Source organism: Danio rerio, chromosome 13, assembly GCF_052040795.2.
Source record: "Danio rerio strain M-AB ecotype USA chromosome 13, GRCz13ab, whole genome shotgun sequence".
In the NCBI taxonomy this organism is placed as follows: Eukaryota; Metazoa; Chordata; class Actinopteri; order Cypriniformes; family Danionidae; genus Danio; species Danio rerio.
In genome coordinates, this window is record NC_141033.1 from 36,908,196 (window position 1) to 36,925,013 (window position 16,818).

Here is a 16,818-nt window from a genome sequence, read left to right on the forward strand (position 1 = left end):
AATAAATCACTGTTTATTTCACTTCAATATTTGCTTCATTGCGTTTCTGAGTGTATTTTGTTTATTATATGTATATAATAAATTACATAAAATACATTTATATTTCACTCCCATAAAAATCATCCCAGTCAATCTAAAGTCTTTGCTAAAAATAGTTTTTTTAGTAGTCTGATGAAATTATATCCCAATATATATCACAATGTAAAGTTGCAATCAGATTTATTAGCCACCTTTTGAATTTGTTTTTGAACTTGAATAAATATTTCCCAAATGATATTTTCCAGAGAAAGACATTTTTCACAGTATGTCCGATAATATTTTTGAAATATATTTTCTGGTGAAAGTCTTATTTGTTTTATTTTGGCTAGGATAAAAGCAGTTTTAATTTTTAAAAAATCTTTTTAAGGTCAAAATTATTAGCCCCTTAAACATATTTTTTCGATTAGTCTACAAAGCAAATCATCCTTATACAATAACTTGTCTAATTACCCTAACTTGCTTAGTTAACCTAATTCACCTTGTTAAGCCTTTAAATGTCACTTTTAAGCTGTATAGAAGTGTCTAATATCTAGTCAAATATTATTTACTGTCATCATGGCAAAGATAAAATAAATTATTAGAGATGAGTTATTAAAACTATTATGTTTAAAAATGTGTTGAAAAAAACATTCTCTCTGTTAAACAGACATTGGGGAAACAAAAAATAAATAAACATGGAGGCTAATAATTCAGGGGGGCTTTTAATTCTGATTTAACTGCATATCACAAAAAAAAAATATATATATATATATATATTGCAGTGTCAATTTTTTTTCAATATCAATCAGCCCTAAGTGATAGTGACTGTAAATAGAAATTTTAATTTCATCTTGATTTTTGTCATAAAGTAACCATGAAATCACCAGAATGACCTTTGAGCATATTGTCCACTTAGTCTTCTGTTGTGTGTCTGTTTGTATTGAATCCTGCAGAGACCCAAGCGAGGTTGCTTACGTTGTGTTGAGCAGCGCAGTAAAAATGGCCCTGCTCCTCTGCTCATCATGGGGAATTTGAGCCAGAGCGAGATGTACACCTGTAAAGGTCAAAGCTTTGGTGAAAGACTGCTGAAATATTGATCTTGACAAGCATTGCTTTGACACAACCCTAGTAAAATAATAAACAACCAAACAAAAGCCCCCCTCCTCTGTGTGAAAAAGAGAATGGCAAAAGCACCAGGGATGGTAATGATGTACAGTCTGGTGTGAGGTGATGTGCGTACTCTGGATAATGCAGCATTATCTGCCGCGCGGCCGTCGTGTTTTTATTGTGGCAGTAAGTTATGGTTCATAATCAGAGGAGCGCAGCTCGACTAGAGTCTCATCTGTTCCTCATTGAAGAGCTCAACTGCCTTTGATTTGTACAGCTGTCACCTGAAATTATATCGCCCTTGTTTTGCGGTGTTGTTCTTTCCTCTAATGTTCTGTTAGCGAAGCATTATTGCAATTACAGTCTGCTTTGTGCTAAAGCTCTTGCCGCGGCACAAAAGCCCATTTGATATGGAAAATACCTACTTTTAGCACTTCAAACATTTTTAAAAGAAACCCTTATTAGCAACCTTTAGAGTGTCATTAAACAGCGGTCGGAGCTACGACAACAAACACCGCCATTCACACCTTTTTAACACTCGCTTTATTGTTAAACAGAACCAGCAAACGGAAATGATAAGGGAAATTTGCATTTGTCATAATGTTGCATTAACGCGATGGTCACACTTTATTTATTTATTTATTTTTTTTTTCTTTGTGATGAATGCTAAGCTAAAGCCCAGATTCAGCTGCTTTTGCGGAGACAAATGAGAGCTTTGAATAAATATCTCCTCTTTACTGTTTATTAATATACTAAAAATGATGAATGTGGAACGGGGTGCGTGGAACGCGGTCGTATGGAAAAATGATGGTTGTTGCAGCTCTAAACCTGCTCTTGAGTAATACATCTGGTCCACAGTGCCGCAGAGCCAGACCTATTACAGTATGGTAAGTTTTTAATCTTTTAAAAAATATGGCCATAAATATCAGAGCTGCTCTGTTTCCCCCTCAGTCGCTCTGGTATTTTTATTTATTTTTTTGTTCTCTAGTAAGAAAAAAAAAAAGAAATGAATCCTATGCACCTGTTCACAAAATTCTATATAATTTATCAGTGAATATGGAAAGATAAATAAACACCCCTAAATAACCAGCTATTTTTTACGTAACTTTGTTCACTTTTTGTTCTAGAATTAGGAGCATTTTTGCTCTTTGCACAATTTATTTTTTATTCCAGACTTTCAGAGAAACAAATGGTAATATTAAGATAGACTTCCTTTGGTGTACTTTAGGGTTTTCAAGCAGTTTTTGATTAATGAGCATCTTTGAGAAAAGTTTTTTTTATTAATTTGGACCATTAAAAATGTATTTTCACTATGGTTTCAAAAAAAAAAAAAAAGCCAAATATTTGTAGGTGTATTCATGTAAAATGTATTTATTTACTTATTTATTTATTTATTTATTTATTTATTCATTTATTCATTCATTCATTCATTTACAAATCAGATGTCAAATTGTATTTGTCATATGGGTGACATTTTACAATACGGGCATGTGGTAACACTTTAGGTGAGCAGCACATCTGTTAAACATTACTTAATTGTTGTTAATGTTAACTAAACATGTATGAATGTGTTAAATAATATGTTAATTAAGGTTAATTAGTTAATGGGTCACACTCTACAATAAGGTACATTAGTTAATTTTACTATCATGAAAGAATTATGAACAATACTTTTAAAGAATTTATTAATCACAGTTCTGCATTTAAAAAATGTTTTATTAACATCCAAATTTGTGCTTGTTAACGTTAAGTTAACATGAACTAACAATGAACAACTGTGTTCATCATCTAACGTTAACAAAAATGAGCAAATACTGTAGTAAATGTATTGTTCATTGGTTGTTCATGTTAGTAAATGCATTAACCAACATTAACTAATGCAACCTTAAAGTGTTACCAGTTAATGTTTACACGAAAACTAATACATTTATTCATGGATTACATAATATGACCTAACTATGAACAACACATTTATTCAGAAATACTAAATCAGGAAACTGTTAACTTAACATATATTGTGTTATTTATTTCATTAGTATACATAAACAAATAGTGAACAAATGTTAGTAATACATTAGAGAATGTTGGATTAGTGTACACTACAATCAGGTTCCTAATTCCCTTAATTAATGCTTAACTGATAAATCATGTTCGTTAAATGTTAACAAACATAAACGTCACCGTTAAATAATTATAATTAATTAGCTCATTTATTAATTAGTAATTTAATATACTGTATATTGATTAACATGAACAAAGATTAAGTAATGCTTAACAGATGTGTTGTTCACTTGTTAATTCATGTTAATTAATGCATTAATTAACAATAATACACCCTTAATGTAAAGTGTTATTGTAATTAGTTTACATAATTTCTGGGCTTTTTTTTTTAGATGGATTTTTTTTTGTGTGTTTAAAATTATACACTTTTTTAAAAATATGTTTGTTTTTTTTACAATTCATTTGTCATATTTCATTGTTCGCGTTTAACTTTTATTCATGAATTAATATCTGATACATTAATTGAACACTACAATATAAATTAAACAAAATATATAATATATTTCAATTTCACAGGAAAAAACGCATATTTAAACAAATTATTTTATACAAAAAAAATATTTGCAAGACTTTGTTGTCCTCTATACTTTGTTTACCTCTACAACTCTCACTTGCTGACCTCCGATACACATATCAATCAAATCGTCATTCGAAATTAATGAAAAGCTGTGTTGGTGGTTCATTCCACTGTGGTGACCCCTAATAAATAAGGGACTAAGCTGAAAGGAAATGAATGAATGAATAAATGAAAAAAGTGTTTAGTGTGTACCTCACTTTACCCCAGACAGTCCATTAAAACATTATCATCATGACAGACCCAACGCTTCTCAGACTCCACACAGCTTCAGTCCAAAGCCCCATTCACCCTTCAGAAAGATCCAGGATATTGCAAAGCCTACGACTGGATCAATTATCATTTTCAGGAGTATTGAATTATTGTGCACATTTTCTGGATGCCTCCTGCAGACCAATGCGCATTTCTCTCCTCCAGCTACTATGTGTCCTGGCATCCTGAAATATGACTGTCCCTTAATTAACTGTCAGATTAATTAGATCACCATATGACAGGCAAAGCGTTGCTTTTGATGTCTCCGGCTAGGAGAAGTAAATGGAAATAGATCTTTCTTGCTGGGTTTGTGTTGAAAGCAAGTGGCGAAGCCTACAGGTGGGGAGATCATTGTTATTATATATGGCAAAATATGTTATCTCAAACTGATTTATATGGTTGTTATGCCTGCGTGTCACGTTGTGTCAAAGCACTGCTTGGAATACAAGTGCTCTGTCTACCCCAACAAGAACAAAAAAAAAAAAACATCCATTTCATCCTTTCCTTTGAAGCTGAAGCGATCCTGTATAGCCTAGAGATCCACAAAAAAACAAACACATCTTCTCAGTAAAAATGCGACGCCCCGTGTCTTTAGGCTCTTTAATATATATTTGATGTTTGGTGTAAGCCTACATTAGCAGTTTACCCCACGGGCTATTAATAAAACATTTGACATTCGCTAAACGTCAAATTTTTCCATTCACGCAATAGGCTTTCGTAGAGTTGGCTGTAATGAAATTCATGCATGTTATCAAAATGCAAGCTTAGCAGGAATTGGAAAAATGCAACAACTCACGACTGAGCAATGTAAGGTTGTGCTGAGTTTATCGCTTGTTTCTTTGAACTCGGTGCATATTTTTATGCTAGAGTGCAAAACATAGAACATACTGTAAACACATTAATGGAAATTTTAAAAACTTGAATGTAAATATATAGTAATGATTTTTAGAATAATTATGGTTTGGTTGTATTTAAAAAGTATTTGCATAAAAAAATATATATATATAATGGGTGTCATAGTGGCTTAGTCTTTAGCACTGTCATCTCACAGCAAGAAGGTCGCTGGTTCGAGTCCTGGTTGGGCCAGTTGGCAGTTTTACGCTTCATAAAACATATACTGGAATAGTTGGCAGTTCATTCCGCTGTGGTGACCTCTAAAATAGAGACCAGGGTGAAGGAAAATGAATAATAATAATAATAATAATAATAATAATAATAATAATAATTATTATTATTATTATTATTATTATTATTATTATTATTATTATTATTATTATTATTGTTGTGGTTGTTGTTGATGTTGCTGTTATTAATTATGAAAGTGATGTTGTATGATGATGGTACAGTAACAGTTATATCAATAGGCAAGGCAAGGCAAGGCAAGGCAAGTTTATTTATATAGCACATTTCATACACAATGGCAATTCAAAGTGCTTTACATAAACAAGAATAAAAGAAACAAGTAAAAAAAAAAAATAAAAATAAAATAAAAACAAATAATAAAAATGCATAAAAACAAAACAAAACATAAAAACAGGTAAAATGTGATATAAAAGAATGAAGAAGAAGAGAAAAACATGATAGTGCAATCTGTCGGACGCAGCACAGTGCTCATTCAGTAAAGGCACAGCTAAACAGATGTGTTTTCAGTCTTGATTTGAATGTGCCTAATGTTGGAGCACATCTGATCATTTCTGGAAGCTGATTCCAGCAGCGAGGGGCGTAGTGGCTAAAAGCCGATTCACCCTGCTTTGACTGAACTCTTGGAACTTCTAGTTTATATGATCCTAAAGATCTGAGTGATCTGTTAGGTTTGTATTGAGTGAGCATATCTGTGATGTATTTAGGTCCTAGGCCATTTAGTGATTTATAGACCAGTAATAATACTTTAAAATCTATTCTGAATGTAACTGGCAGCCAGTGTAAAGACCTGAGGACAGGTGTGATGTGCTCTGATTTTCTGGTTCTGGTTAGAATTCTGGCTGCAGCGTTCTGGATGAGCTGCAACTGTCTGACTGTCTTTTTAGGAAGGCCAGTGAGGAGTCCATTACAGTAATCCACCCTGCTGCTGATAAAAGCATGAACAAGTTTTTCTAAATCTTCACTAGAAACAAAGCATCTGATTCTTGCTATGTTTTTGAGATGATAGTATGCTGATTTACTGACTGCTTTGACATGACTGTTGAAACTCAGATCTGACTCCAGAGTCACACCAAGATTCTTGACCTTATTTTTTGTCGTTTGACCTTTAGTGTCAAGGTACGCATTTACCTTGAGAACCTCATCTTTGTTTCCAAACACAATAATTTCAGTTTTCTCTTTGTTTAACTGAAGAAAGTTTTGGCACATCCAATTGCTCATTTCATCAATGCATTGGCAGAGGGTGTCAATGGGGCTGTAGTCATTAGGCAGTAAGGCTAGGTAGATCTGAGTGTCATCAGCATAGCTGTGGTAGGAGATTTGGTTCTTTCTCATTATTTGGCTTAGAGGGAGCATGTAAAGGTTGAACAGGAGAGGTGCAAGAATCGAGCCTTGTGGGACTCCACACGTCATGGGTGTCCACCTCGACCTATGGTCACCTATACTGACATGGTAACCTCTACCTTCTAGGTAAGATCTAAACCATTTGAGGACCGTGCCAGATAGCCCGACCCAGTTTTCCAGCCTATCCAGAAGTATGCTGTGATCGACAGTGTCAAATGCAGCACTGAGATCCAACAATACCAGCACTGTTATTTTACCTGAATCTGTATTTAGGCGTATATCATTGATTATCTTTATAAGAGCGCTCTCTGTACTGTGATGTGCTCTGAACCCCGATTGAAAATTGTCTAAACACCCCCTGAAGTTTAAGAACTTGTTAACCTGGTTAAAAACAACTTTTTCAATGATTTTGCCAATGAAGGGGAGATTTGAGATTGGCCTGTAATTGCTCAATAGGGTGTTATCCAGGTTGCTCTTCTTCAAGAGGGGTTTAACAACTGCAGTTTTAAGTGAGGTTGGAAAAACCCCTGATAGAAGTGAAGCATTTACCACTTTAAGAAGATCCATTTCTAAACATGTAAACACCGTTTTGAAGAATGATGTGGGGAGCGTGTCAAGACTGCAGGTTGATGTTTTCATAACTTGCACAGTCTCATCTAAGATTTTGCTGTTAATTGCCATGAAATCAGACATAGTGTCTGATTTCTTAAGTTGTGGTTGAGCTTGTTTGATATCGACACAACTTGGTTGATTGGATGAGCTGATTGCCTTTCTGATATTATTAATCTTATCAGTGAAGAAATGAGCAAACTCATTACATTTGCTTTCAGAGAGGAGCTCACTGGGAATCTGACTGGGGGGGTTTGTGAGTCTCTCTATCGTTGCAAAGAGTGTGCGAGCATTATTTAAGTTGCTGTTTATAAGGCTTGAAAAGAAAGTCTGTCTAGCAGTGTTTAGTTCCATATTAAAGGCATGAAGACTGTCTTTATAGATGTTATAATGGACTACTAGTTTCGTTTTTCTCCACATACGCTCAGCTTTTCTGCACTGTCTTTTCATCATTTGTACTTTCGGTGACCTTGTCCAAGATCCCTTTTGCCTGCCAGTCATCTTCTTGACTTTAACAGGAGCGATGTCATTTATGACATTCTCAATTTTCGAATTGAATAAATCAAGGAGAGAATCAACAGAATCTGCAGATATACTTGGTGCTAGTGATATGGCCTTCATAAACTGCTCACTAGTGTTCTCATTTATGCATCTCTTTCTGACAGAGACTGATCTGTCTTTAATAGCTGGAGTGATCAATATATCAAAAAAGATACAGAAATGATCAGATAGTGCCACATCCTTAACAACAGTTGATGAAATGTGTAAACCCTTAGTTATAAGTAGATCAAGAGTGTGTCCATGATTGTGTGTGGGTCCTTGAACATGCTGAGTCAGATCAAAAGTGTTAAAAACAGTCATCAGTTCTTTTACAGCATTGATTTCTGGATTATCAATGTGAATATTAAAATCCCCAGCAATACTAAAATAATCAAATTCAGAGGTTACTATTGATAACAGCTCTGTAAAATCCTCAATAAAAGCTGGAGAATATTTTGGAGGTCTGTAGATAATGATTAGTAAGATGCGTGGAGCACCTTTTAGTGCTATACTCAGATATTCAAAAGACAGATAGTCACCAAATGACACTTGTTTACATTCATAGTCATCTTTAAACAGGGCAGCGATGCCTCCACCTCTCCTATTAGCTCTGCAAACACCCAAAAAGTCAAAGTTTAAAGGAGCTGCTTCATTCAGAACTGCTGCGCTACAACTGTCATCTAGCCAAGTTTCAGTTAAAAGCATAAAATCAAGGCAATTTGTGTTGATAAAATCATTGACTAAAAGAGACTTATTGTTGAGCGATCTGATGAATCGCTCTGATGAAGCGATCTGATCAATAACAATGGTGAATAATAATGACTCAATAACTAATAACTAAATAATGGAGGATGCCAATAATCGTAACAGGGGAACATTTAACTGCAGTTTGCTTTGTTTTTTTGTTAGTTTGCTTACATTTTGTTTTGTTTTTTCTCTATCCTATTACAGGCCTTTCCATGCATATCAACAGGAATTTATGGTAAGCAAAACGTTTATTCATTCTAACATGTGCATTAAGAAAATGTGTGCAGTTTGGATAGCAGCTTGCAGCATGTGCTCCTTGTGTGTCTGTGTCTGCGTGCGTGCGTGCGTGTGTGTCTGTGTCTGTGTGTGTGTGTGTGTGTGTGTGTGCGTGCGTGCGTGCGTGTGTGTGTGTGTTTAATGATAAACAAACTGGCTTGGCAATCTTTTCACGTCTTATAATTCTCCCTTCATTACTTTCATATTCAAAATTGGCAATTTCTTTTTGAAAGACACATGTTTAAGTATGCATGATGTGGTTGAGTATTCTTTTTTTGTATTTATTATTTTTTGATGATTTTAAATATGCATACTTGTAGTATTAGGCTTTGTCTATTTGGTAAAACAAAAATACAGTAACATTGTGAAATATTGAAACCCTTTATTGTGATTAGTTACTATTACTATTATTACTACTAACAAAGCAAGTTTCAATGTTTACTGCCTAAAAAAGTAAAAGAATCAAACCCCACAAAGAAACTGACCAAACAAATAACCATATTAAACAATAGGTTAAAATGCCCATTTTTGTGGTCACTTTATTTTGATGGTCCATTTGTTGAATTTAAGTTACATTGCATCTGCCAACTAATTCTCATTAGATTTCAATTAAGGTTGGGGTTAGGGTTGAGATTAGGGGTTTGTGTAAGTTGACATGTACTTGCAAAGTTTCTTATAGTCAGTTAAATGTCTGTTGATCGAGCAGTATCAACAGATAATAAGCAGACAGTCCACTAATACTCAAATGGACCATCAAAATAAAGTGTTACCATTTTTGTTTCCTTATGTAGATTTTCCTATAAATTTAATCTGTATTAATTGTTGAAATACATATTGTCTTTTTCTTCTATCTCTGATAACTGCATTGGTTTGCATATTAATGGCTCACGTTAAGTTTATTACAATTGCTAAAATTACACTAATGAATTAGCGGCTAAGGCTCTGGATGAAAGGATTAAGTGTTATTTACAAAAGAATTTTGAGGACAAAAACCTGAGAAATGTTTTGGGAAAAATAATAATAATATGAACAGTACTATGAGCTTTTAAAATGATTTTAAAATTCAATTCAGATTATTCCTTACTTAGAATCTATTCAAAACACAATTGTTTGATTAAATTATAAATGTAATTTGTTATATAATAATTCATATATTTATTTGTACTGACAAAGCTGACTTTTCAACATCATAACTGCAGTCTTAGGTGTCACATATCCTTTCAGAAATCATTTTAATATGCTGATTTGGTGCTTAAGGCATATTTTTAATTCTGTCTATATACTGTTATAGTCAGAATTATTAGCCCCCCTGATTTATTAGACTGCTTGTTTATTTTTTCCCCAATTTCTGTTTATCGGAGAGAAGATTTGTTCAACACATTTCTAAACATAAAAGTTTTAACAACTAATTTCTAATAACTAATTTATTTGATCTTTGCCATTATGACAGTAAATAATATTTGACTAGATATTTTCAAGACACTTCTATACAGCTTAAAGTGACATTTAAAGGCTTAACTAGGTTAATTAGGTTAACAAGGCAGGTAAGGGTAATTAGTATGGAACAAAATCAATGCCTAAAGTCTTGAATTAAAAAGCTTGTTGAATATCACAAACTGAAAAAATAATACACCGTATTAACAAGTTCTTGCATTTTAATGACTTGAATTACAGGGTTTGTATTTGTAGGTCCTGAAATTTAACATATCTGTATATTTAAGCTTTGAATATTTCAACGAAAAATATTTCAAACACGTTTTCATACTTAAAAATTCAATAATTCATATTCAATTTTCAGATTTCACTTACAAAATATTCAATACCCTTTAAAAATACGATGTATAATATTCAAAAGGTCATTTTCAGTTCATTTTATTTCAGTTCAAATTTTCGCTTCCATAAATTCAGTGGATCAACTTCGACTGTTAAAATTCAACATTACATCCGGGAACTGCAGGAAAAGCAATACATTGCAGATTGAAGATCGCCAGCTGCTCTAGCTTTCACCAGCAGGTGGAGATGGAATGTAAGATTTTTAACCCAGTAAACAGGCGAGAAAAAAGCTATTAAAGGCACAAAAGTAGCATTTAATATTAATATTAATGTTTTGGACATTGTAAATGATAAAAAGTATGAGTAAAATGAGTAAATGAGGTTTTAGTCATCTATATTTGCCCTTATGTAACGGAAGCCAGCTGGTGATCGCGTAAATCTCAGTTCTCGGACTGCCTAGTGACAGACGTTGTTCTGCAATCTTATCGGAGCTTGTCTCCCATGCCGGCTCGCTCCCTGCTCGGACCGGTGCGGTTACTTGCACATAAACCGTCTTTTGATGAATATGATGTTATACATTGTCTATCTTTATTGACTCTTTCTTCCATAGACGCGAAGTATTATATTGACAGCTAAAGAATATAAACGTAAGAGAAACAGGAAATTAAATATTATAATAATACAAAATAGATAAACATTGACAGGGCTAAGAACAATTACGAACAAAGATATTCAAAAGCAGAGAGATTTTACGAGAATGTCACACAAAACAGTTTACATGGAACTGTTAAACAGTGTTCAGGTATGATTTAAGGTTGGTTATGGATGGGGCGTCTAATTTAAAATAATTTAACATAACGTGCGAATGCATTAAAGTGACGTCTTCAGTTATTATTTAAACGCAGCTATGTCAGGATTGGGATAGGTTATATAATTTCATTATTTAAATTATGATTATTAATATTAATATTCTATGACATGTATTTGGGCTATTGCGCTAAAAAGTCATCATAATTAGGCAAGTTATTGTATAATGATGGTTTATTCTGTAGACAGTTGTGAAAAAATATAGCTTAAAGAGGCTAATAATTTTGTCCCTAAAATGGTGTTTAAAATTTTTTAAAAACTGCTTTTATTATAGTCTAAATAAAAGAAATAAGACTTCCAGAAGAAAAAAAATATTATCTGACATACTGTGAAAAATTCCTTGCTCTGTTAAACATATTGGAAAATATTTAAAATAGAAGAAAGAAATTCTAAGGGGGCTAATAATTCTGACTTCAACTGTATGTATTCTTTCTAAAGTTTAAACTGCTGCATTTTCACAGTATTATTTTATGCATTCATAGTTCAAATAGAATTAATGTGAGTTTTTGTAACATTACGAATTTCTTTACTGTCACTTTTGATCAAATTAATGTATATTTGCTGAATAAAACTATAATTTTCTTTAAAAAAAATCTTAACTTTTAGTGTATAATCTAAATGTGTGTATAGACATGATTCTGCCAGACAAGAAAAATCCTCTGAGATCTGAGCACTTCAGAAAGAATTCAATTATGTTTGATTCAATAAATAATCTTCAACCTGCCTTTCTAGCGCTGCATAATTGTTCAGATCATCACACAGAGAGAAAGCATTTACTCTGAACGCAAAAAGAGCACTCCAATATTATGATCAAAGAGCTAATAACCTAGAACACTTCCCAAACCTGACGTGTTCTGCTTTTTCTCAGCCTAAATGACAGTAAACACTCATTTAGGAGGAAAATGAATTTCGTACGCCTGAGCTTTCATGTGCTACCATTGATGACATGAACATGTCACAAATAAGCAGAGTGAACATTTTCTTCATTATCGATTTGCAACCTCTTGATTTCATTCAATTATTGATTCAGTTCAGTGATTAGATTTAATACAAATGCAATTGATATTTGTAAAAATAATCAGTGAACACATTATTTTCAGTGTGTGGATACAAAAAAAACTGAATCCTCTGCATGAAAAAGTAATGATAAAATGTAATGGATCAAGGGGTTTTCAAAGTTTAAGACATGGAGGCACACACACATGTACATTCAAATACATTCTACATATGTTAATAAATGTATTACCATATTCAACCCAAAGCAGTGAATGTTTATGTGTTTGTGTCTGTGTGTGTGTTCTTTCTCTAATAAAACAGCATAAACTGTGTATTATTAGGCTGCTGCTCACTTTAAGACAAAATACATGACAATATACAAGGAGAATTGCTTTCACTTCAGATTTGTTTAGACTGTTTACATCAACACTCAGCAAGACGGCCACTTTTACACGTGTGTATTATGTAAAAGTTGTAAAAATCAGTAAATTCAGCTCTTGCACACTGAGGTGTTTCTATCTGTGTGATGCTTCAGGTGTTTGTACCACAGGAAGGCTCTTTTTACATTGTTTTATTAACAAACATGGATGTTATTTCTTCACACTTATCCATGTTTCTTTGTTTCTCTGATGTACAGTGAGTGCACCCCATTTTGACAATGAATATTTTTATCCATTTCTAAGCAATTATGAGTAATATATATTAGTGCATTTGAACAAAACAGATTTATTAAACAGATATATTTATTAAAATAATATTTTAGTCACAGAACAACTTTAAAATAGGAAAGATAATACATTTAAACTCATGCAAAAACTTGCACAAAAAAATACAACATTTCTACAAAATGTTATACAGTTGAAGTCAGTATTATAAGCCCCTTATGATATTCTTACATTTAACAGAGCAAGGAAATTTTCACAGTTCGTCTGATATAATTGTTTCTTTTGGAGCAAGTCTTATTTGTTTTGTTTCGGCTAGAATAAAAGCAGTTTTGCATTTTTTTAAAACCCATTTTAAGGTCAAAATTATTTGCTCCTTTAAGCTATATATTTTTTCGATAGTTTACAGAACAAACCATTGATGTACAATAACTTGCCTAATTACACTATCCTGCCTAGTTAGCCTAATTAACCCAGTTACGTCTTTATATGTCACTTTAAGATGTTCAGAAGTGTCTTGAAAAAATATCTAGTCAAATATAATTTACTGTCATCATGGCAAAGATAAACATAAATCAGTTATTAGAAATGAGTTATTAAAATATTATTCAAATGAATTATTTTAAATCAGAAATGCATTGAATAAATCTGCTCTCCGTTAAACAGAAATTGGGGATAAAAATAAACAAGGGGGCTAATAATTCAGAGGGGAGGGGTGCTAATAATTCTGACTTCAACTGTATATATTTATATATTTTTTCTCTTGATTTTGCTATTTTGAAATTTTTATTAATTTTTTTCCCCTAACATATACATTTGGACTACAAATTTTTTTTTACCAATTTTGCAAGTTATTTTGTAAGAATAACTCCAGATTTGGCTTCAGTGCTGGCTAAACTAACTGTGTATATGCACAAATATAATATCGCATAGCATCCTATAGAAAATATGAATTTAAATGAGAGATATGCTGCGCACTGTATGTAGCAGTACTTTGCTGCACAGATATTTTTACAGGTAAACTATATTAAAACTATATTAAAAATGTCTGTCATTATTGTACTGTACTCTCAGATTTTTTTGGTGAAGATTACATTTGTTGTTTTCGTGATGGTATAATAACCATACATAATTATTTATCTTTATTAGAATACAGCCAGAAAATAAGGTTAGAAAAGGGTTTTATTTAATTTAATATAGTTGTTTAAGACATATAAAATGAGAAGTTTAAGAGAAATGTTTGCAGGCTTTATTGAAGCATGGTGGATGCTCTCTTGGTTTGTGACTGTATTTCTGCCACTGATGTTGGCGATAATGTCTGTGTTGATGAAATCCTGATTTCTTAAAAATACAGACAGGTCTTAATCTATTATGCCCTTCTTCCTGGAAAGTACCTCAAAGGTAATAGTTTTGTTTTTCAGCATGGTAATGATCCTGAACACACTGCTATTGCAGTAAAATCATCGAGAGAAAAGATCAAATGATCAAACATTTTTGGAGGAAAGACTAAGGTGCCATAATGCAATTCAAAAGAGAACAAAAACAAAACATCAATCGCAAAATACAGTTTATGGATGTTTTTTACAGTGTTTAACAGCTTAAATCTAGGAACTCTGGGAAGTGCTGAAAGAGTCTTGCTAATTCATAGTACAATATTTCATGAAACATCAGGACAGGTTTCTTAAAGGTTTTAAGCCATCCTTGGTGCCAAGGGAGATCAAATAAATGCTGATCTTTCTTCTTTTAAATGTCTTCTAATTTACTTCAGCTATTTGTATTTCCATTTGTTTCTTATAAGACAGAAATTAAGATAATAAAAAGGTAAATAAATAGTATGGACAGCCTTAGAATATTGCTCTGCCCTACTCTACTAGATTGCTACTATGATTTTAAGTCAGCCAGCTCAAACGCTTCCATTAAACTTTCACACCATTACAGAATCTCCACATTTAATATCTGATTTCTGTAAAAGTTAGTGATCTTCACTGCCTTATTGATATACGATATAAAGTGGGTCTCAGATCAGAGAAGAAGCACTGCGCTGAATTCCATTTTTCTGGAAAATTATTGTTTACAACAGTACTTTCAATGGAGTTTCTGTGGGTTTCTCATCTGCTGCTCCTGACGGGGCTTGCGTTTACATGGTTTCTTATCATGTTTAATGCTTTAACAACTAAAGAAATATTTAAGTCTGTTTAACTAATTGTATTTTAATTAAATTACAACATCATGCCGTAAAAGGAATCTTTTAAAAATAAAAATGGTAACATAAACCTTTTACCGAAAGTTCATCGTTGGCTGGAAAACACTAGGGCTGCATCCGAAACCGCCTACTACTCAGTAGGTGCTGCATTTGAATTTAAACGTACAACTCGGGCGTTAGAAAAGAACACTCTATACAGTATGAATGTGAAAAGTATGAATGGAATTCGGACGTACTACATCTGCCATTTTGTCATGGTCACATGACCTACCTGCGTCAGTTGGTCACTCCCATTCATGAATTCTCTCGTGGGCCATTATGGGATAGCGCAGCGTGCATGGAATGCGCACTTCAGAATCTCGGCGGAAGTAGTACGTCATCAGGGTAATTCTCGCATACTGATTTTCGAATTCTATGAATTCAAACATACTATTCGGCTGGCATACTGATTTTAGCATACTATATAGTATGGAAGTATGCCGTTTCGGACGCAGCCAAGCAGTGCATATACACCAGGGGTCTCCAAACTAGGTCTTGGAGGGCTGTGTCCTGTAGATTTTAGCTCCAACTTGCCTCAACACACCTGCAAGGTTGTTTCTAGAAAGCCTAGTAAGAGCTTGATTAGCTAGGCCAGGTGTGTCTGATTGGGGTTGGAACTAAACTTTGCAGGACACCGGCCCTCTAGGACCAAGCTTGGACATGCCTGATATACATGCTTTATTGGAATATCCCAAACTTAGAAAGCCCTGGAATACAGAATATAGAAACAATCAATTTACATTTTTTGATAGTAAATATCAAATACGACTAAAAAGGATTCATTCAACATTTTTAGTTCATCGCTATATTCTTTAACATGAATAAGCTAAGCAAGCGAGACTGGATCAGCAAATTAACAGTCCACTTGCACCCAGGGTCCAGCATGTCTCGCTGTCACTCACGGCCAAGCAAACCTGACACCCCATCGCTCTTCTGTGCTGCATCATGGGAGCTCAGGTCCACGCTGACAGATGATCGGGGTGCAGAGGGTAAGGCGTAAAGGGGCTGTTCTGTGGGGTGGGAAACGTGGACAGCAGGCAGGTAGAAAAATGAGGCCTCAGTCCCAGCTGACAGTCCAATCCCTCAGCCCACACCATTAGCACAGGTAGAGCTTTCGCACACATGGCGTATTGGAGGAGATGCCACCCATAAACAAACTGCCGCCTGCTGCCAGCACAGGGGTTGGACGGTATGATAGAGGTTATTAAGTCCGACGCTCATAGCCTATCAATCAATGCCACAAGAGACGGGTTAAAACGGGTTATTTCTTTTTTAGAGAGGATGGGAAGGACTGGCGAATCTATCAGTGTCTTACATTGTGCGGACACAGGCAAAGCACAGAGGTGGACAGAGGTTGCATCATCTTTTATTCTGTCTGGATGTAGCGTTTACTTTTTCCTCCCGGTTTCCTAGATTGGCAGTTGGTTCATCAAATGTGCCACGTTTTTTCTGGTGTCATATTGTTTTGAGAAAGCGATAGCATAAGCGGGGTTTTAGGAAATTAAAAGTATAAAATGTAACCTTGACCTGAATCTGAGTAAATAAATATACATCTATGTTTGGCTTTGTTAGCTTCTTAAAAAAGTTTTTTCCCAAAATGTTACTGGTTT

At 33.8% G+C, this 16,818-nt stretch overlaps 1 protein-coding gene across 3 annotated transcripts in view; it reads left to right on the forward strand.

Moving 5' to 3' along the window:
- macrod2 (mono-ADP ribosylhydrolase 2) overlaps positions 1-16,818 on the forward strand; it is an 862,504-nt gene that overhangs the window by 577,710 nt on the left and 267,976 nt on the right. For all 3 annotated transcript variants that reach the window (XR_015505021.1, XM_087277688.1, NM_200549.1), the window contains 1 exon segment: positions 8,597-8,627. Coding sequence is in view for 2 of the 3 variants with exons in the window: in XM_087277688.1 (XP_087133814.1) it covers positions 8,597-8,627 (31 nt within the window). In the remaining variant the exon portion in view is untranslated.